Source organism: Falco biarmicus, chromosome 4 (genome assembly GCF_023638135.1).
Source record: "Falco biarmicus isolate bFalBia1 chromosome 4, bFalBia1.pri, whole genome shotgun sequence".
NCBI lineage: Eukaryota > Metazoa > Chordata > Aves > Falconiformes > Falconidae > Falco > Falco biarmicus.
The window spans coordinates 92,891,289-92,913,118 of record NC_079291.1 but is presented as its reverse complement, the minus strand read 5'-3'; the positions used below and the strand labels follow the sequence as shown (position 1 = coordinate 92,913,118).

The following is a 21,830-nucleotide window of genomic DNA, read 5'->3' as shown; positions in this document are numbered from 1 at the left end:
GCAATTGGGTTGTTATGAAGTGGGAGACTGAACTAAAAACCTGTCATTGTTTTCATAAAATTTTTCTCAGGTGTCAAATACCACAATTTGGATTCTTCAATGACTAGTCAAGGTTTTACATAGTCAAAGGAAATGTAAAATTAATGTATCTGTCTTGGATCAGCGGATGTGCCTTCTGTAGATTATTTTCACATGATTATAGACTCTTGACACTCACAGTACTCAAGACTCCAGTTTTTCTTATTCTAAAGCATATACATTAAGCAGCCGAGTAGTTCCTTTGGCTTTAGTTAAACAAAGTCCATACTTAAGCATTATCATACATGTTTTACGTGTTCAGGCTTTTTCCCCCCCCGTAATAGATAGCTTACAGTAACACTACTTTCATGAGGGGCAGCTTTATCCCTAGGGATTCCTGCTCACCTACAGATCATACTATAGGCTTCCATGGAACTTAAAGTCATACTTAGAATAAATAGTTCCAAATTTACTTTTTATCTTTAAGATTAGAAAATATTTTCCATCTGTGGCCATCAGGCCTCATAAACTCACTTAGTGAATCTTCATGGCTGACATTAGCTAGACAAGATTTCTGCCCTAGCAGATATCATGTTAATTGGACACTATGCTCATTACATCAGGTCAGGATTTGTCTTTCCATTTCTAGCAGTTCTTAAAATACTGTCGTACTATCCTTGGCTACTTGCTTACTTGAAGACAACTTCCTTTCACACAGGGCTCGCATGATTTGAAATGTTGTGGTTTGCAGTTAGCAACTCCTTGATTAACACATCAAGGATAGATACAAACAAAGACATCCATTCTTTTAGCATGTTTGACTTACTTATTTCCATAGTCCTTTTTCCCCTGCAAAAGACGATGTACACCATCTGATTGCCTGAGAATATGAATGACTTAGTGGGATTATTAGTCTGGTGGCAAAAAGCGGTCAAGACCTTTCCCAAGACCTTCATTTATAGCCTTAATTTGCATTCTTCTACAAGGATAAGTAAATTCTACCATGGTTTATCGCTTCATTGACAAGCCATTTTAATTAAGCAGCCATGATAATTGCGTTTCTTCCTGAAACTGCAGGAAAACACTTTCTAAGCAGTTAAAAGCTTTTGGGCTTAGGTTTTTTCCAAAGGTTTTCTAAAGGAGGGGAATTAAATGGCTGCAATCAGACACAAAAAAGTAGTATGGGCCAGACTCTGCAATTCTTGTTCATACTGAACTGAACCTCGGGCTATGGAATAAACCAATGGAAAGCAAATTATTTTTAGGGTAAGTTATTATTCAGGATAAAAGGCACAGAGTTAGTGACAAGTGTATCATCTTGGTTCTGTCTGGGGGGTTTTGGTTCCTTTGTTCTACAAATCTATTCAAATTATAACACAGTATTCCAAAGCAAGCATAAAGTCTAAGCAAGAGACTAAAAGTGCATCACTCCGATCTGGAGGACTGGCAGGCACACTGCTTTTCCCCTCAGATTATGCATGAAATCCATTTCGTCCCAAAAGAAGGAAAACTTCACAGCATCTCCTCAGCCCCTAAGTCCTCCCTATTTCTCGTTAATCTAATGAGTTTGGGTAACTAACAAAGAACCAAAGCAGAGTGTCTGGGGAAGGCAAGCTGGGAAAACTGAAATGCACAGTGTCAGCCCACTGAAAGTAGCCTTTAATAGTCTATAAAGCTTGGAGATTTGCTAGACGCGGCAAGAGGCTAATATATTATCTATTGCTCTCCGACACCCTTGTTCATTCCTGTGTTTATTACTTGCTTCTAAAGTCAGCTGCTCTGCAAGTCTGCAAATGCCTTCTGCAATGAGAAATCCCTGAAGCGAGCAAACAAACTCACTTTTTGGTAAGCTTGGAGAGAAGGAGAGAAAGAGAGAGAATATTTTAATTAGCAGCAGGAGGTAAAACTGGCTAAAACTGAAGGAAAAGGCTCTAGTTGCTAAAGAAAGGTTTGCAATAGAAACAGTAATTCCCCTGCTGCAGAGGAGACTGCCTACAAAGCTTTTAAGAGGAAAAAGGGAGGCCAAAATGAAGGGAAAACAATGAAAGGTTATATTATGAAAAAAAACTCAAAAAAAGAGCATCGGTACGTACTGGCTCCTTGAAATACAGGAAGGAATCGGAGCTGGCTGTGTGAACTTTTAAATTCAAACAAGAGTTGCTAGCAGGGCACTTACAAACTGTAACTGCATCTGAAGACAGCTCATTGCTTTATGTTCTAAATTGTTTCACACTTACCACTGCTAAAGGCAGGCTGTGAGAGGCCGCCTTTTTTTCAGTCTATGGCATAAAAGGTGCCGAAACTTTCACTCTGAGATGAGAGCTAGGGATTCTTGACAAACCAGCAGGAAAAGGAAAGTATTACTAGTGGAGAAAATGGGAAAATGCAAAAGTGAAAATTACATAAATTCAAATTTTCTTGCAAGCCCGTGGTTAAGACAACTGCCCCAACTCAAGCAAGGCAAACTAACTGGGTGTAAGCCAGTGACGCTGCCCCCAAGAAGTGCAGCTCCCAGGGCTTTCTTGTGTGCCAGTGTACTTCTTATTTTAGCAACATGTCATATACTATGTTATCATCACCTGGCTTTTGTTTGTTTGGATTTGGTATGAACTAAGCTTTAAACAGTTTGATACACAGTTTTTCAAAGAACACTGATTTGAGAATTCTTCCTAGCTATAGACACGAGATTTCTTTAAGACTTACAATATGTGACTGTTAGTCTTGATTCTGAATGAACAGCAAGGGAGACATAAATATGCAGTCAGTGGGGTGTCCTCATTAAATAAAGATTATATTTTTTTCTTTGCAAGAAATTTGCATCAGAAAAAAGCACTGTACAGAAAGGGGGTTATTTGTTCTTAGGTTTTGGCAAATGATTATAAACTTGCACACATAGTACAGATTTAGACACCTATATAAGTTCATCAAACACTTCTTCCGAAAAAGAAGTAATGTGCTTAAAAGCTAGTGTGAGAACCGTGGTAAAAGGAAGTAATTGTAAAAATGTAACATAACTGCACTGGTGTGCCTGGCGCAGCCGCCGCTCTGGTCAGCAAGGCAGGCTGTTCTGTGCAGGGCTCCGGCTGGCTCTGGTTTGAAGCCATGCCCTTAGCCGTATTTAATTCAACAGGTTAGACTGCATCTTCATGTAGAACAACATGCCATCTGCTTACAGATCAATCCCACCTTTTCCTTTTACACTCATTAGTACTTACTCTGCATCAGCAGTATTATCCTGCTGCACAGACATTTAGGGAAGAAAAAAAAAATAGCCTTTTTTGCTAGAGGGAAAAAGAATTAGCCAGAAAATAATGGTGCATCTCCACATGCCACACAGGAAGAATAATTTAAACTTACATCTGTTCTGCATTTGCAGATCAGGTTAGATACTCCGGGATTTCAGGTGAATTAAATGGGCCCTGGTCTGAGCCAACAGCCTGTGTTCAGGTCACACGTTGCTGTGGCCACAGGAGCCTTTTCTTTCTCACCATGACCTTCTTGTCAAACCACAATATCCCTCCATCCAAAAGAGCAATCTCAGAAATATTTAAAGCCCTAAACCCCCCAAATTTCACAACAAAATATTTCTTTATGTTAAAAACTATCTTCTGCCTGTCACATGGCTTCTTATTGAAAAAACAGTAATGGGGTTTGAAGTAGCAAAAATAATCACCCTATTCACTTAACTCTTGAAGCTCTGCCTAGGGCCTGTTACTATTTATGGTCAGATTTTGGTCTTAAGAAGAGAGGATGGTTAAAAGAAAGAAGAAAAAGATTTTAGTTTAGAAATCAAGTTAGAGAAAAGCACTTTGGAGAACATTGCAAGGGTGGAGATCAGATGATCCTTGTGTGTGTTTCTTTAGGAGGAAAAAGAGGTTATGCAATTCCAAGCAGTCATGTGGTATGGCAGCTGCTAAAGTTACTGCTAATTTTTATTAGAGCGAGCCAGAGCCAGAAAAAGGTCTGCTTTATAAGCAAGACCTTTTAAGAAATAAACGAAATCTTCCTGAGCTGGGAGGCCTGCAGAACTGAGAGAAGAAGAAAAAATAGCACTAAAAAGTTCTCTTTTTTTCCCCTCCCCCTCAATGGATTCAGGAAACATTTTCATTCTCCCTTCCTGTTGCTGGTTTCTTTCTCATATTCATCCAATCAATCAAACATATGTATGATATTTACTAGTTTTCAGCTCAAATTCCTGCTCAGCCCCATGGCCCAAAAGGACTATTCACATGCACAACATGTAGGTGCTCTTATTCACCCACAGAAGGAACGTGGCCCCGGGCACAGGCGTTAGCTGGCCCTGCTGTGAGCGAGGGGGTTGGACTGGATGATCTCCAGAGGTCCTCTACAACCTCCACCATTTGGTGATTCTGCGAAACATTTAATCATCTTACTCTATTTGTTAAACTTGAAGACGGTATTTCAAAATTACCAATACCCTTGTGATAGTTTACAGGACCAAGCACCTGTGGCTCATGTCTTTGAAAATCTGTGCATAAATTAAAATTAGATCCTGAGCCAAGCTTTGTCACCAAAGCTGTTACTTACTTTCATCATTGCACACTTTTGTGTGCTTCAAGGTTATGTGCGTGATGGCAAAAAATAACGAACAGAGGCAAGTACTTCCAGATAAAATTTACTACACTAAAGAGACCAGTCATGAGTCTTCGTATGTCATCTAATCTCAGTTTAAAGAGGATTAATTCTGTACTGCTGTTAAATGGAGCATATAATTAAGCTGTGGATACGATACCAGGGTTATGGATGATAACTGTGTCAGTGTAAAGGGGTATATAACAAGAGCCTGCTGCAGGGTACACTATTCCTGAGATCCACAGGTCAAGTCCTACAATAGAAATCAATATAAATTTTATTTATATTAAATATAAATTTATATATTTTTATATATATGCTATAAATTAATGAATTCTTTAAAAGATTATTTTAACACCAGGCTTCGGTAGACTATTAAAAAGGGGCTCGCACCAACAAAAGATAATGTTTTCTGACTCTTCCACCTGCTTCACACAACTGAGGTACATTTAATGCATCATTTAAATTGCAGGTAAGATGCCTGCACCACTTACACTGTTTGGGAAGTGCGTGGCCCAGAGCACAGCAATCATCTAGTCCTTCACAAAAGGAATGTCTCCTGTCATGTACACAGGGATGGGATGTGCGTCTCTGCCACTAGTGATCACCCCACACAGCCCATTTGTACCACTCCTCCTTCCACTTGTAACAAATTCTGAACTTCCCTTTTTTTTCACACATTATTCCCCCACTCAGTCTTTAAAATCCAAACTCCACTTTCAGAGGTAAATTCTCTTTAGAGATGTAAGACTTTACAGATAGACACTTCTGTAAAAATGTTACACCACTACAGGAAAGCTAACATAATACAAATTTACTTTGGACACTAAAATGCATAATAAAGTCTTAAAAGGAACAACTTAAAACACTATTCTCATTTAAAAGCCCCAATGCTGAAGCAAAAAATTCTCAACTACTATTGTCAGCCCAGTACCATTTGTATTTATGAGAGTCTAAAAACTTTACAAGTCCTGTAGTTGTACTTTGTAGTGGAACATAAAATAGTAAAGTTACATTGTTTTAAAATTTATCAAAACGTCATGCATAAAGTAAAGAAGCAGTCAACAACGTTGGAATTAACTTCACAATGCTAGTAAGTTGTCACCTCTTAAGTGTTTAAAGCACAGAATGGCAGTTAATTGTGAACAGCTTCCAGTTATTCATAGTGTAGAGAATGAATTAATTAGGCAAAGGAAAAAGCCTTATGTATGAGAATAAATCTAAAGCCATTATTGCCATATAATTTCATACAGTCAACTTGATCAATTTGTAATTGAGCACTCCATTTTCCCTGTTTTCCTGTTGGTAATGTTTCATGTCTTACTGTAAACTAAACATTTGTCAATTTTGAAAAAAAAACAAACAAAAAACCCCCATACCCAATATTGGAACATATTTTGTTTACTACCAAGCAGCAAGACCTTATTTGTCTTAAAAACTACAAATACCACTAACCAGAGGTGGCTTTGTATTATACTTCTTACTAGAACAGACTGCAGGATTTCATTTCAGTTTCCATATTTTGTTTGTGAAAAAAAAGACACGTGCTGCTGTGAAGCAAGCAGAAGGAAGGCACTCGTGGCAAGCAGGTCTGCGCGCCACACTCTTGTTTTGAAGAAAAATCCCACCACCACTATAAACGAGGTTTGAGCTGCAGCATCAGGATTTGGGATCCCCAGGAAGATTTGGTCACTTTCACACATTCAGTATTTTTCACATTTGCTGAGCAAATTCCATTCCATTTTTAATTCCAAATGAAAAGTTATGCAAATTTTATCCGACTGCATTTTGAATAGCAATAGTCTGAGCTTGGGTTTTTTTGTCAGTTGATTTGCACTTTATGCATATCTTTTAGTACAATTGACATGGTAATGTACCGCATATGTACTAAATTAAGTATGATTGTGCCTGATTGCGCAATTATTATGATACAAACAAAATGTGCGAAAATAGTTGATAGGACATTCTGTGTGTCTTCTCTAAAAAGACAGTGCATTCAAAAATCTAAAAATAAAATCTAACAGTTAATCATAATGGTTTGGCTTCAAATATGGAAAACTGAACAGGAGATGATTTAAAACGCAAGGAATTGTACCACATGTGAAAAGAAGATTAAATTGTCCCATTGTTATACGGTCTATACGCATCCTTTTAAAAAAAGTATTTGTTTGTTGGAGTCTGACACGTTTCTCTCTGATTAGCTACAGAGAATAGGAAACAGCTATTTTTCACTTCCTTGGAAGACTAATCATAAAATCAGAATCTAGATTTCCCAGGTGGTTTGCATTTTCTCTTCATCACAAGCGTTACAGCCGTGGGCTGACCTGCAGCATCATGTGTAGATGTGGCGTTCAGGGACATGGGTTAGCGGTGGACTTGGCAGTCCTGGGTTAATGGTTGGACTCGATGATCTTGAAGGTCTTTTCCAACCTCAACTATTTCTATGATTCTGTGACTGCTCCTGTAGCCCAGGAGGTGACACGTCAGGCTTGCCCTTAAGTGCGGGACAGGCCACTGTGCCAGTCAAAGGAGGGACTGACCTCCTTTTGCTTCGGCACTGGGCAGCCTGGTGAAAGGTAGGCTAGGCACTGACCCATGGCTGTCCTATCAAGGTAATCAGCATGGATTGGTTTACCAGAAAATGGTAAACACAGCTGAGGGAGAACGGATGAGATAATGCATGAGCTATGTGATCAGGCAATACGTGAGTCAACTGAGTGAGTGCCTTGCTTAATGTGAGATTTGACAGGTCTGGAAATTATCAGAGCAGTTTGCATTTCCTTTCCAAGTCCTGTTTCCTTGTGGTCCCAAACAAGTTAACAACCACAGCAAAGAAAAAAAAACTTTCTGGGCAGGGCGTAAACTACATAATCTGTGACTTTCCTGGTTTTTTTTAAAGCATTGTAAGGTGCTATCCCATCAGAATTTTTCTCCTGCTTTTCCCCTCCCTATAGTTATGAAAAGTTTGATGTGAGAGAATTTGATCTGGAAAGTATATTTCTCATAATCACTTCTCCTTTTTCTCACAAGCAATTTCCTGTTTAACTGTGCAATTCCAACACAAACACGCACAACATTACTTAACTTCTCTGCAAGGACTGGGGATGCTACATCCCAGCTCGCCCCAACTGCAGAGCGGCCTGGAGTTTCACCCTCCGCAGCCAGTTCCCCACAGCAGGGATGTCAAAGGGTTTCCAGGGGGTACAGCTGTCTGTAGAGAGCAGCATGTGAGATGACTAGGGATTGTAGGTTACTCCCAGAGGAAAGAGGAGAATGGGGCTGCCAGGAGAAAGTGCTGAGGAAGTGCCAAAGTACAGCAGCAAAGCTGCAGGTGAAACAAGTGCTGTAGAAAGCCCAGCAGCTCCGGGAGCCACCTGCAGGTAGGCACCGCTGTGGTCTCCTGGGGCTCAGAGAAGAGCCACTGCTGGAAGTCTCTGAATGAGACCAATTCCAACAACGGGCTCTAGGTGTATCCCCCGTGTCCAATTAACTTATGAGTAGTTTGCGTAAAACTGGAAAGGCTGCAGCCACTCCGCATGTATGTGCAGGGGATCAAGGACAAAATCCTACAATTAAGCTGTTTCCCTCCCCAACCTCAGTGTGAGCAGGGCAGAGCTGCACGAAGGGTCCCTGAGTGATGTCCGGCATGCCTCGGATGCTCCAACAGCACTTGTCTTCTGGGTTGAGCTCAAGATTTGCACTGGAAAGAGGTGGCTCCTTCACAAATGTAACTGCAGCACCTTTCAAGAAAAATGGTACTCCTCCAAATTCCAGTAGTGGCAATTATTTTCTCTGATTTGTGCAGAGTTGTCATGGCCCCCAACTCAAGAGCACTAAAGGTTTTCTAGGACAGGTTTCACATTAGCTAAAGACAGATACTGGGTTGTTTTCAAGCAGGCTGTGTTAACAAGGAAAGCAAGAGCAGAGGGAGGTGCAGGGTAGAGGACTGTACGCAGGGGGAGAAGGGACTCGGGACTATAATCCCATTAATTTAAGAAGTGTTACACATAAGGGATCCATTCCTGAGTTTAGAAAGCTTTTTTGGATAATTTAATTACCTCTTTTTCATTCAACATGCCCATGAGAGCAATATTATAAGCTTCCGCAGGTTCAAAATGCCCACATTATGCTTAGGGTCAACATGCTGGGGACTTCTATTAAGAAGAAGAAAGAATAAGGTGGAGCAGGAGTTTGAGGGGCACTCACGCAGGACCTTGTCAAAAGTTGCAGCATGAAATGTGCTTAGAACTTGAGCTCTGCAGCCTACTTACCACTGCAGAGGCAGAGACCGTAGGTCCACAGCATTAGGAACAACGTTGCTTGCTTTGTTAGCAACACTTACGTTTTCATCCCATCCCATTTCTTTGTCTTTGTTGTTTGTGGGAAGGGCAGTAGTGCAGTATTTAGTGTAAAAAATCCTGTTGCACCTCTCTGGTTCCTTCTTTTCACTGTCTGGCTTATCCCTTTGCTTCCTCACCTCCCCGCCACAGCTCTGACTGCAGTGCTGGTATGAAATCAGGCAAATAAATTTATGAGAGGAAAATATGCAGTGATAACCAAGGCTGCCTGTTTTCATTTATGTTTTCCTCTTAAAGTTGTTATTATTCCCTCTTGACCAAGCTGCACAATCTATGTTTTAGCATAGGCACGATGCTGCTTTGTAAGATACCATTAACAGATATGGACAAAGGGCTTGGAAAGCTTTCTGGGAGTATAAACTCTTAAAAAAAGAAAAAGCTGACTCTGCTATAGCTGCATTCACTGCCCCGTTGTGTTCACTCTCCACAAATACTCTAATGTGCTTGCGTGTCCTGGCAGGAACTTGAACAGCCAATTTGAAGTCACTGTCTGAAAATGTTTTCTTCTAGAAAATTAATTCCTAACTGTATGTAGCTGCACAGTAAATCTTGTTTGCAGAGCTGAACTCTTCCATTCATGACAACGAAAAAGTTCTGTTTAACCTATACTGCCTGCAGTAAGTTTCCTGCAAGTAGCTATAGCCTTAGGTTTATCCTACTAAAGCTGGCATGATTTTGAAAAGCGCTCACTAGCAAATTAGAAATTGAAGGCCATGTTCAGTTAATAATTTTATTTGCTGATTATTTGTGGAAGTTTCCTGTGAGCTGTCTGTGAGTGGTGATAAGTGAACAGGGCACACGGGGTAGGGACAACGGCATACTGACAAGAAAGCCGGACTGGCAATACACTGAGCCCTTTCAGCCCAGAGACTCAGTCTTGTGGAAAAACTAGACCCCATCACGCACCAGCAGACCACATAAAATGTTTCTTCATTTATTCATTCACTCAATTTTAAAGCCGTCCTTGCCTCAGCAGCAGATCTTTCTTAGCACGTATGTGTCACTGACAGGAAAAGGTACACCATGCGCCTGCCACAGCATCCTTCCTTGCCCTTCCTCCGTGGCTGATGTACTTGCTCTGTGCTGATTTGGCTTTTCAGAGGCTATGCTGTTAACACAGCGACCAAATTAATTTTGCTGAAAGCCACCTAGCCACCTCATGTGAGCAGAAAATGGCTCTGCCAAAACTTACCACAAGGTGAACAGGGAACCCGCAGCAAATCACAGATTTTGTTTGTACATATACAGTAGAAGATTTGCTAAAAAGCTTCATTGTTCCTACATGTAATCTGTGAAGAAATCTACGTAATAGAAAAGCAGTCTATAATTTGTAGCACATGAGTGTGCTTTGGGGGAAATCAATCAAATGCACTAAGACGTGTTCTCAACTCCTAAACTAATGATCCTTCCTGTGAGCAGCATGAAACACCGGGCAAGTCCCAGGTGGCATAAATCCTCAAGGTTTCAGTGGAGCTGTGACAGTTTATACTACCTCAACAGTACTCTAATTGTGCTTAAAACTTTTTAAGGTGGCAAGCAGTCAGTGTTCCAAAAGCCTCCTTCTTTCTAAGCAGTCCCAAAGCTAAACAAACAAGTTCACTAGTTAGTGAGAAGAGAATGCCGTATTTAATTTATAATCTTTCAGAGCTGATGTGCTTAAAAATAAAAACTCTGAAAATCTAATTTTGTCTTAAGAAATGCCAGGCAGCTGCGTAGAGGAGGCATTCATGGCTGGGACTTGAACCAACTTCTGTTAAGAGAGGAAATTAGGACCATTTTGTTACCCCGACAAAAATAAAATCTATGAACACAGTAATTCCTTTGCATAAAAATCAATAGTTTCAGCATGTTTTTAACATGGCAATTTGCTATGAAACATCTTAACAATAATTCAGTAAATCACTAATATTGCATTAAATCAGCTGTTTGCTTTGAATGTGTAAGTACAGAACTGCATGAAAAACATGTAGTCAAACCAGAAAAAATCTCACAGTATCACTACTTCCTTACTTCTAAGTAATTGTGAAAGATCTGGCACCAGATGTACGTAAGAAGCATTGGTTTACAAACAGCAGTTACAAATAGACCACGATGCAAGTCCTCAAACCTAATCTGACAAGAACTTGTAGAAGTTATTTCCCTGTATACCTCAGATTACGCGTTTGCCAAGTAAGGATAATATTATTAAACAGTGAGGGGAAATTATTAAGCAATTAATAGCCACAACACGATCTTCACAGTCCTATGTAAGAACTAAATATCATTCTTATTTAACAGATTCTGTAAAACAAAACACAAGGGAAAAAGGGTATTTCTCTGTATTTCTGTTACACGCTGCTTTGAGACTGAGTAGCACAGACCATGCAACATTCATCTTGATGGATGTCATTTAGCAGTGGAAACGTACTTTACAGTGGCATTACTTATGTCAATGATATACAAAGGGCCAAAAAACTGGTTTTACAGAAAATTCAAGACAATTCTTAAACCTAACTACTTTGCATTTATCATATAGAACAGGAATTCAAAGTCCAAATTACATTTGGAAAATATGTTTAAAAATTATCTCTGACATAATTCAAAGTTTATGTCCGTATCAGTTTGTCAGGGGATAGAACTTGCAAGCAAATGTCAATACAATAATGCACTTGCTATCAGCTATAAACAGTATTACGTATGTATCTGTATCTTACACTGCCTAATCCCTGCTGAGTAATTAGAAATGTGACAGTTCTGAAAATGAGAAATTACACTCTTATGTGTGCTTCAGAATGCATCCACCTGAAGATCCAAGCAAAGGACCATTTTCCAAAAGGAAATCAAATAATTCATGTTTTATTTCATTGTAAATTCTCTGTGATGGATGCTAGAATTAATTTTGGAGATTTATGCTCAGCAGTTTATATTGGAATAAAGAGTTCTTTGTGAAAGAGTCTATTTAAAATCATGCTGGTGATACATAAAACCTTAATACTGAATGAACAAGTCAGAGTTCTAGACAGCTAAATACAGTTCTAGATAGTTAACTTACCATCTCTCACACTTTTGAAGGCAAACGTGGCCCACTAGGATGCCCTATTCTCTATTCCAAGTTCCAGCTGTGTCCTGCCACTTACAGCTAAGTCTGTAAATGATTTTTCGGCCAAACTACCAAATCACAACTTTGGCAATGTGAAGCTTATAAAAAAATTTGCCTCTCAGAAGGACATTATCACTAAACATTTCCTAATTTTTATCTAGATAATTTACAGGATATTTCAGTTATCTAAGACAACTGGGTATTAGTATGATAAAGCTCATTTAGATGCCTTGATACAGGAGGTATCCCATTTTTCCCTCAACTCAGACTAGGGTTAGATACAGCACACTAAATATAAATTGCACAGAATGCAGAATGAGACATTTGCTTTCAGGAGGTAATGTCCACACTACATGTATTTTGAGGCTCTGTATTAGAATATTCGACTCTAGTTCAGTGGATGGATTCCTGTAGTGTCTGGGGTGCATTAAATGAATTCATTTTAACCCCCCAAAAAAAATAAAATCCAGTTAGCACACTCGGAGACTACTCCACAGTGGGAATCAAACCGCATCAGCTGGGCACCATTCAGAAACTCGCTTCAACAGGACACTCCTAATGCAAACTCAAATGCTGATGTGGAGGCGCCCAAAGACAACTCTGGGGAAACAATGTGCTAAATTTTCATCGGCATTTTGTATATATTTAGAGGTGAGAAGAGTGAATACGAGTTTGTGGTCAGCACAACAAGAGTTGTCAACACATGGGTTCCTGCTACCCTTGGTGCATTATAAATACAACAAATGGCGTTAATGTCTTTATTCCAGGGTTGTCTCTTGTGTGAAAACGTAACTTGAACTGTGGAAAAGACCCTGCACAAACGCTGCTCCCATAGGCATGACTTCACACAGGGAGGGGACACAGCCAAGAAGCACAGCAGGAAAGCTCAGCCAGCTTGTCCTCCGCCGGGTTCTTCTCAGGTTCCTTGTGCATCCAGCATAACAGCGTTTAGCTGTTTAGCCTGGCCTGCGCTAACCTTGCCAACTGCTAAACTGGTGGAGAAATGAAGTAGCAAGGAGGGAGCACACAAAAGTGAAAGGAGGAGGAAAAAAAAAGCAGTAAGGAAGGAGGTCCCTTGTAAGACAGCAGATGCTGCAGAGCCCATGGAGGTTAGCTGTCCTTGTCCCCTGTGCCGTGAGCGAGGGTGACTTGTACAGACAAATGCCACGTGACTGCAATTGCAGGCGAAGATCCAGTGCTTACACTCGAGGAGCCTGAACCAGGCTTGCATGGAGACACAAGGACATTTCCTAACGAGTACTTCATTTTCCTAAGTTTTGGTTTTCATACAGTTGTTTGGTTTATGTGGCTACATACTACTTCAGAAACGGATGTCAGCTTTTCAAATATGCTTTGGGGAAGTACAAGCTTATGGGAAAATTTTCAGTTCAAACAAAATTGCATAGTTCTCAAAAAATTGTCCAGACCTTTTTGCAATTACGTTACATCATATATATAGCTTAAGCAACTCTAGATCATTTCACAGCTCAGCCTCTTATCTTTTTATAGTTCTGCTACTGTGGCTCCATTCTTTCTCATATGAAGAAACTTAATTAATATTTTATATCCTTACTAAATTGTGAATACAATTTACCATAACAGTACAGAAAATAGCAAATACACATTGTCCCCTGCCAACAGAAAATCCTTAACAGCTGTTTATTGCTCATTTGCAAAACATAAGAGCAATGGAATTCCATTACTTAGAGAAACTGGCTGTTCCATGATATCCTTGGCAACAAACACCGCACTTATCTTTTTGAACAATAGACTCTCAAAGTTGCTCCAGCTTACAAAAATAAGACAGTGAAGAATACTTTTTCTTAACTGTAAAATTCTAAACAATGGGAACTGACTCACAATCAGCTGCATTTTGTTTCATGAAAACTAATCTTTTTCTCCTTCTCTTCCCCCCAAAAAGAAATCTGCTCACTGCAAATTGCGAGAAACATTTTAAGCAACCATCTCCTTCACAGGAAGGACTTTTTATTGAGGTCAAGACTTTGGCAAAATGAGAAGAAATTCAGACTGCAATCTGAGTAATACAAGAACTTACAAACAACATTAAGGGAGTGACTTAGGTTTATAATAAACCATACAGAAATTGCAGAGCAGAATTTTTTCAAACTGTTCAAAACTTGGTCTTACATACCAAGGAAAATAAAATCATGGTTTACACCACAGGTATTTCACATATGGTTTTAACTAAATAACTTTCAAGTTTCCAATAGCTTGAAGAAGAAATATCTACGGCATACCAAATAGATGCTAGCTCCTCAGAAAGTCAGGACATGCACATACCATCCATAATCTGGTTTCTATATTTAGGTAAGAACTATACCTAAAGCCATGAAGGTCAGCACTGAACCAAGTCAAGCATATTTTAATAGACATGTCTTCTAGACAGCGTTTGCCGCGGTACATTTCTCCTAAATATCATGCCATTTGAAGACCTGAGATGGAACACGCAGTATTAAAAGATAGTGTATTCACATACCTCAATAATCCTGTCATGAATTTGTAACCCTCCTTCCTTAGCAGCAGGCCCCGTGTCAACTATTTTCGATACAAAAATTCCTTCACTAGATGAACTATCTTGATTGTCCTTTAGAGGATGAAAAGAAAAATACATTATTGTACCTTGAACTAACTCTAATTTGCCCTCAGCCAAAAACCTGTCCATGCCACAACAGTGCACGTAATTTGAAAGAAATATTCTTACAGATATCTTAATATGGAATTACTTTGTGCTAATGAGAACATCTGATATTCCCATTTATAAAAATTAAACAGCCAGGAATGGACTTCCATTACATACATTAGTTGCACGATCATATATTTTCTCTGACTTAGGCCAGCTCAGTAGTAATTGTCATTATAATTATCCTTAATGTAAAATCCAGTGAGACTGCAGCCTGCTTGCACATCAAACGTAAGACAACAGTGAATTTTTATTGTTAATTGCACAGCTCTTCCTCTGGAGGCTTAAAAATAAACCCATGAAAAATAACTTGTACCTAACAAGGTGTTTTCATATTCCTGTGTGTTGTGTCACCAGCTTCTACCAGTGCAGAACAGTGTCTCAGAAAATTGAAAAACTAACTATGAAGAAAGAAAAACTTTCAAGTGAATTTAATAGGAATAAATTGTGATTAATGTCAGATTTCAGAGCGGCCAAAAAGTAGTTCTGAATACTTTCTAAATTACTAGGACAAGGTATAATCCACTCCTTGATCTAATTAAAGTCACATGCAGCAGCTCCAGCCAACAACCATCCAGAAAGAATACATTAGTGTGTGTACGGTGCAGGAAACATCTGCTGAAATCATAGAATTCAAAGTAGGTTGTTTAAGTTACATCCCTTCACCTGCACAGAGGGTTGCTTAATCTCTGGTGGAAAGGAGAGTAAATAATGTTTTCTTAATGAACTGTAAAGGGCCTAAAGCTGTGCGCCCTGAACTCATACAACATCTTCAAAGCAGTGTGGTCGGAGAGATACGGTAGGTTTCACCATTTTGGGAGTGACGCTGCACAGTATTAGTGTTGCTAGCTGTGACAATATGCAAGAATAAATGTGTTGTGAAGGAAAAAACAGTGTAGTTAATAGACATCCAATGCAAATCGGGCTATAAGATTTGCTCTGAAAGAATCCCAAGAGAACCAAATGCTTGTCAGCAGCATTCTTCCTCCGAGTGTTGACCTACATGCTTTTCCCAACTGGAAAGGGCAAACATATTTTAACAATTAACATACCACGCACGGTCGGCCACCAATAATATTAAATCCAAGAGAGCCAGAGTCACGATGAAGGATGAGAGTCAGTGCTTTCGTTTCTTCACCCTACAAAGAACAGATAAACATGTTCAAAACATTTGCATGTATTGGTAAGGAGGGAAGGTAATACTTCTACCCGGGGCTGTTGGGTTGATTTCTTATCTTTCCCCACCCTGTGTAGTTTAGAGAGAAATGTTTAGAACAACCTTGTAGGAGCAAAGTCAGCAGCTCCCAGCCGCCGCACTCCAGCCACCCCATGGTTCTCCAGCAGCACTTCTCTGCGAAACCCACCCTGCAAGATTTATGCATATTTTTTATTGAGATCTACAGTGAGACACTTAACAGCAACAGAAGATATTTATGTGTAATACTGGTTCCTGCAACTACTTGACCCAGTCATATGTGATGTGTTATGTAAAATACTCCATGTTTCCAGTAGTCAAATTCTTGACTTTCCCAGTACTTGAGGGTGACTGAATCTTAGGACTGCATTTTTATGTTGTTTCTCTCGAGTGCTAGCTACAGGACCTTGTTTTAAACAGTATCAAATAGAAGGAGTTATACAACAGAAATTCCCTGGTCGGTTTTAGAAAACAGCATTAAACAAAACTGCTACAAATTCTGCAAAAGGCCTGGGATGCCAATTGCTATTCACAGCGCCTGCCATGAATAAATTTTTTCTTTGGAATTTTAACACTAGCAAAACAGAAATCTTCCATCGTTGAAAATCATTATGTTAATTCCCTAAAATATGACATCCTGCAGCGAACAGTTCTCTGATTTGACAAAAAATGTGTAACAAAAATAGACTGGATGGACCCGTAGTATTTAGGGGGCTGTGTAAACATGATCTATTGCCCTGTCCTCTTGCCCCAGCTTGCTCCTAACTACAGATACAAGCTCATGTGAAATGTCCTTCACGACACAGTGATGCTACTTATGTCCACTAACTTTCATTAAGACAAAATCTAAGTGCATGTACCGTTGAAGACTACTGAATCCTCGCAATGTACTAACTTCGGTCTCAATCAAGTGGCTGTTGTTAACAGCACAATGCTACAATACTACACAACAGACCACAGCAGCCACAGAACCCATGTGAATAACTATTTTTTGGTTTAGAAATCAGAATAGGGTCGGTATGTTGTGCATCTACAGATATATAGGAACCTTGCTACCTCCAAGATCTTTTCCTTTGTTTCAAGTACAGAGTGAAAAAGTTACGAACACCAAAATTTGAGGAAGTTGTCTTACAAGTCTGGTTTTCATAACCAATTAATGACAAAAATTACAACAGTTACATTATAATTCAGGGCAGCTGGTTTCTGTTTGTGCATTTTTCTTCCAACATGTCAATTTGAAGTTGTCAATCAAATATTAATGTCTATTAAACTCATAAAAAATGTCAAAGTAATCCTGGATTACTGAATTACTCCTACAGATTGGGGGATGATAACAAAACCCAATTCCCTGCCAGCGTAAATTGGCAGAGCTCCACTGACCGCATGCTCAGAACTCCACTGCCGCAGGGGAGCTGCACCAATGTACTCCACCTGAAAATTTGGTTTACAGTTTTCATGTCAGTTTGCAATCGTTGTCTTTCCTGCAGGTCAAATAATAAATAATAGACTTGGTCTTGATACAGAGAAACATGAATAAGCTCTGACTGATCTTGAGGTTGACTACACCCAGCATCAGCAAGCATCAGGTACCCAGAAGAGGATTGATAAATGAAGTAAAGGCTATTTCCCTGCAAGTCTTCAGACCCAGACCTCATGCAGGATTTCAAGGAACATATTTCCTGTCCTGTGAGACCACTTTCAGGGACTGATGACTCAGGATTTGAAAGACAAGGACATGCTAGCGCCACTGTTTACTTCCCCCGTTATGCCTTTTTAAGAAGGCAAATCAATTAGAACAATCAAGAAACAATTACGACATTGCTCTCAAGACACTTTCACTAATTAAAGTTGAATGTTTTCATTAAAGCCTCCTTATGTGGCTACGATTTGATGCTTTTATACTCAGCAGAACAAGTATTGCAGCGGGTGGGTTTGAATGAGTCAAAAGTTGTGGGGTGAAAAAAACCTCAATGCAGTTTCTGTAGGTACCCCTGAAAACTGTCCACGGGGGTTTTGAAGAAGCTTTCCAGCCAGTTCTGATGGATTTGTACCCTGTCTCCATCTCCTCTGTGGCAGCAGAGTCATGTTACAGAGCACAACCCACATGCCACTGCAGAGCGCTAATCCTCCCACCTGTGCTGAACCGCCCCGGCACCAGTGCCTTGCCTTAACACTTGGCTACTTCTGCAGATTCACATCTCAAACCTTAATTTCTTTAACAATCTTCTTCGCTTCATGAGGAAGCCACAATGCAAATGATTTTTCCAGGGCTCTGCCTTTCTCTTCCCCTCAAACATGTCTCACGTTCCAGCGAAACAATCATTAAACAGTGAGGTAACTGGAAATGCGGTGGCCAGCATCCAGCTCTGCCCCGTCATCTGGTTCGGCAGCAGACCTGATGGTTCCTGGCATGTTGTATTCCCACAGCTGAACAGAACTCTTAAACGTAATTCTTGAAATTACTGTACTTCCCAGCTGAGTAATGTGGAGCTAATAGACTGCCTTTCCCTTTAGATATTGGAAGACTCTAATTTCTTTGGTAGTGCTGTGGCTACGTAGGTCTGTCTTCATTACAGGAGGCACTTCAGCTCCTCGTTTACGAGTGAGAGGGCTGCCAGGACCAGCCCAGTGGATCCTGCTTGGGGACGGTCTGAGAAAAAAATATCATCTTGTTTTAAAGGACTTCATCTGGATTTTATAGAATTAAAACTTGTGTTACCGCCTCCAAAGAGGTATTAAACTTGAGGTCCTAAATACCAGATCATCAACTGGTTCCTGCATGTCTCGTGCATTTACTGAAAGCCCGGCCATGCCTTCAGTCGTCAGGACAGCAGAAGGGCACCCGCTGCGGGCTGCTGCCGATTCTCACCGCTCAGTTCTTCCCAAAGGACTTTGATGGCTGTGTACACAAAGGAATGACCAGATCCGCTTATCAATAGCTGTGAACAGTGGTACGTTTCAGCAAGAATTAAGCACTACTTGAACAGTATGAGGTTTTTCTTGATTATTTAGGCTTCGATGTTTCAGGACTGACATGTCTGATCAAAGGAAATACTAATTTTGAGTAAGACACACCATCTTCCCTACCACTCCCTCTTCAAGCTTGTCCACAATAAGCCTCACCTCTTCCCACCAAGGAATAGTTGTTTTCCAAATAAACCTTCAGATTTGCCTTTTGGAATGAGCACAGATCAGACATCCAGTAAATACACAGTAAAATTAAAATGCTCCCTCAGTGGCAGGGAATACACATGGAAAACACAACTGGAGTCACTTAAGGCACATCTATCTCTTTAAGGGACTTACTAAATGGTGAGACATTTACAGATGAGTGTGTGTGTAAAATATGTATCTTGTGTATGTCTTCTCTAAAGATAGTTATGGCAGTGTTATAAAATTCACTTCAGAACTGGGAGATTGAAGTGCAGGAAAGCTGTGCTATTCATGCAGTATCACAAAGGAAGTCTATGCTAAGGCAAACCCAGACCTGGGTCTCCACAGCTGCTGAAAAAGCCTGACCCTGCCAAAAGACCACAGATTTGAGTCCTTCATGAATGGCCTAATGTCCCTCAACATTGTACCTCTCCTTTAACTAAGCATTTAAACAGAACTGTACGTGGGCATTTCTTCTCTTTTGACTAGAGGATACGTCATCTGATTTATTCTAGATTGGTCCTACATCTGTAGCAACAAGCAACCATCAGGCAGGGAGATCCATCAGAAGATCCTTCTTCTTCATCTACTGAGGAGTCAGAACATCTTACTGTAAGTTTTGCAATTGCCACATCTAACCTATGAACCCGGTTTGTTAGTGCCAGGCCTGCTTGTGTTTTAACACAGACCAAACAATTGCATCTTATAAAAAATACACGAAATATGAATAATGATCATAATTAAATAACTATAGCAAAGGCGCTGCATGCTTTGAATACGCAATTGCTTCTGAAATTGAAATCAGTTATTCCACATTATCGTGCACATAATCCATGTGTTCAGGGACCTAATCCTTAGGCAAGTATGCATGCCCTGCTGAGTGTTACAATCTGCATCGTGCACTGCACAGGCTACGCTAGCGTCTCTGAGAAAATAACCCCAGAGTAAAAACCTGGAAGCATGCCATAGCCCAAAATTGGTAAAGCATCCCCTGCACTAGGTGATTACCATGGGTCTTTTAAAAAACTCTAGTGCACAAAGATGCAAGTTTCCTGATTGTACTTCTTTGGGAGCTGGGCAGACTAAAGCTGTTAGTATTGGAAAGCTGCCCAAAATGCTGTGAAAGACATGTAATTGATTGACCGCTAGACCACAAGTCTGTGGTGACACGACACCTTCCAGCTTTCTTCAGATTAGGCGCTGCTTCAGAAAATTGTATAACAGCCTTTTGTAATACGGCTGAAAACGAGCACAGTTGTCTCAGCCAGCTGTATCCATAAATTTGATAAAAAGTATTGCTGGAAACTACGTACCATGGACATTTACATCTATCTGAGGTAGCACCTTTCACACTAATAGCACCTTGCGAGATGTTACGGAGCTAAATAATGCAAAAGTGACATTACCCACACTAGCCACAAAGAAATGAAGGAGGGGCAGCAAGAGAATAAAGGTGTGCTTTCAGGTTCAGATCAGAGACGTGGAGGCAGAGATTCAGCGCCATGATTTCCGACAGCAGGACCGTACAGAGTCAGCAGTGCAGGAGGGAGCGGGGGCAGCTGTGCGCTAAGCTGTGGGAGCAGAAAGCTCTGCAGCGTGCCACTGCAAAGTCCAGCGGCTGTAAGAAAGGGAGGAGACAGGGGAGAACTGTCCCGAATCTTGACATGAATGTGAACCCCTGATTTATTTTTAACAGTTTTACTAAGATTTTAACCAGCACCCCACCTAGTATTGCCAGAAGTTAAAACAGTACATTTAGCAATACAATATTATTTCTGGTTTGAGTTAGCAAAACATGCTGGGTTGTTCTGCTCTGGATGTCTAAAGAGAAAGAAAAAAACAAGGCGGGGGAGGGAGAAAAAGAGACTCTACCATGAAGTTTTGTTTCCTTTACACAGCTTTTAGAGCCTCAACATTACCAAAGGTGTGAATACAGATGTTTGACAGTTCTGAACAGTTTAATACTGCTGTGTCTGTGGTAGCACATTCCAGGTCATAGGGAGGACTCTGAATGTCTTCATTTAAAAGATAATTGGCTTTTCTGGCTTCCCTCACTGGGGAGCCTCATTCTAATTAAAACTTAGGGATTGTTGTAGCTCTGGCTTTTGATTCTGGTCATTTTATAAACGGTCTAATTCTGAAAGGCTGAAGTCAAGTTAATTTCTCTCCTCCTAAACTCAGCTTTTAAAGAACCCTGCGAGACCCTGGGAAAAAAGAAACACAAGTGCACAGCGGATGTCTTGTATTTGGACATGGATGTTAGGGCTTCAGAACATGAAATAGCTGGCAAGGTGTCCGAATTCCGTAATAGTTAATCCTCAAGGCTGTGTTTTGTAGGAAGCCATATTCTGGGATGCTAGGTGAGCTAAGGGTCTGGAAAGCATTGGGTCGCAACAGCCTCTTCCAATTCACTCCGCTTTGTGTTACTCCTGGGAGTCGATTTCTGGTGGTTTAATACCATTCGCAGCCCTGGAAATTCCAGTTTTGCTGTTTAGAGTTTTCTTCGGGGAGAGAATGAAGAAAAGCATAATACTACTGTGACCTTGGTATTTTGATGTGCGAATTGCCATATGGGGTCCAGATATCAGCGATGGTCACATCAGAAAACACATCCATATGGAAGCCGGTACGTCGCGGCTATGAGAGCCCACAGCTCAGCTCTTTCACAGGGGGCGGGGGGGGCTCCGCGGGCCGGACCCGCGCACGCGGCCGGGCGGGGCCCCCCTCCCCCGC

General features: G+C 40.5%; 1 protein-coding gene across 1 annotated transcript in view; it reads right to left on the bottom strand.

The window, feature by feature from the left end:
• The window catches only part of PDZRN3 (PDZ domain containing ring finger 3), a 147,610-nt gene that overhangs the window by 124,624 nt on the left and 1,156 nt on the right, over positions 1-21,830 (bottom strand). Inside the window, exons 2-3 of the mRNA XM_056336894.1 lie at positions 15,802-15,888; positions 14,546-14,653 (exon numbers count right to left, since the gene is read on the bottom strand). Coding sequence (XP_056192869.1) covers positions 14,546-14,653; positions 15,802-15,888 — 195 coding nt within the window. The remainder of the gene's footprint in view (positions 1-14,545; positions 14,654-15,801; positions 15,889-21,830) is intronic.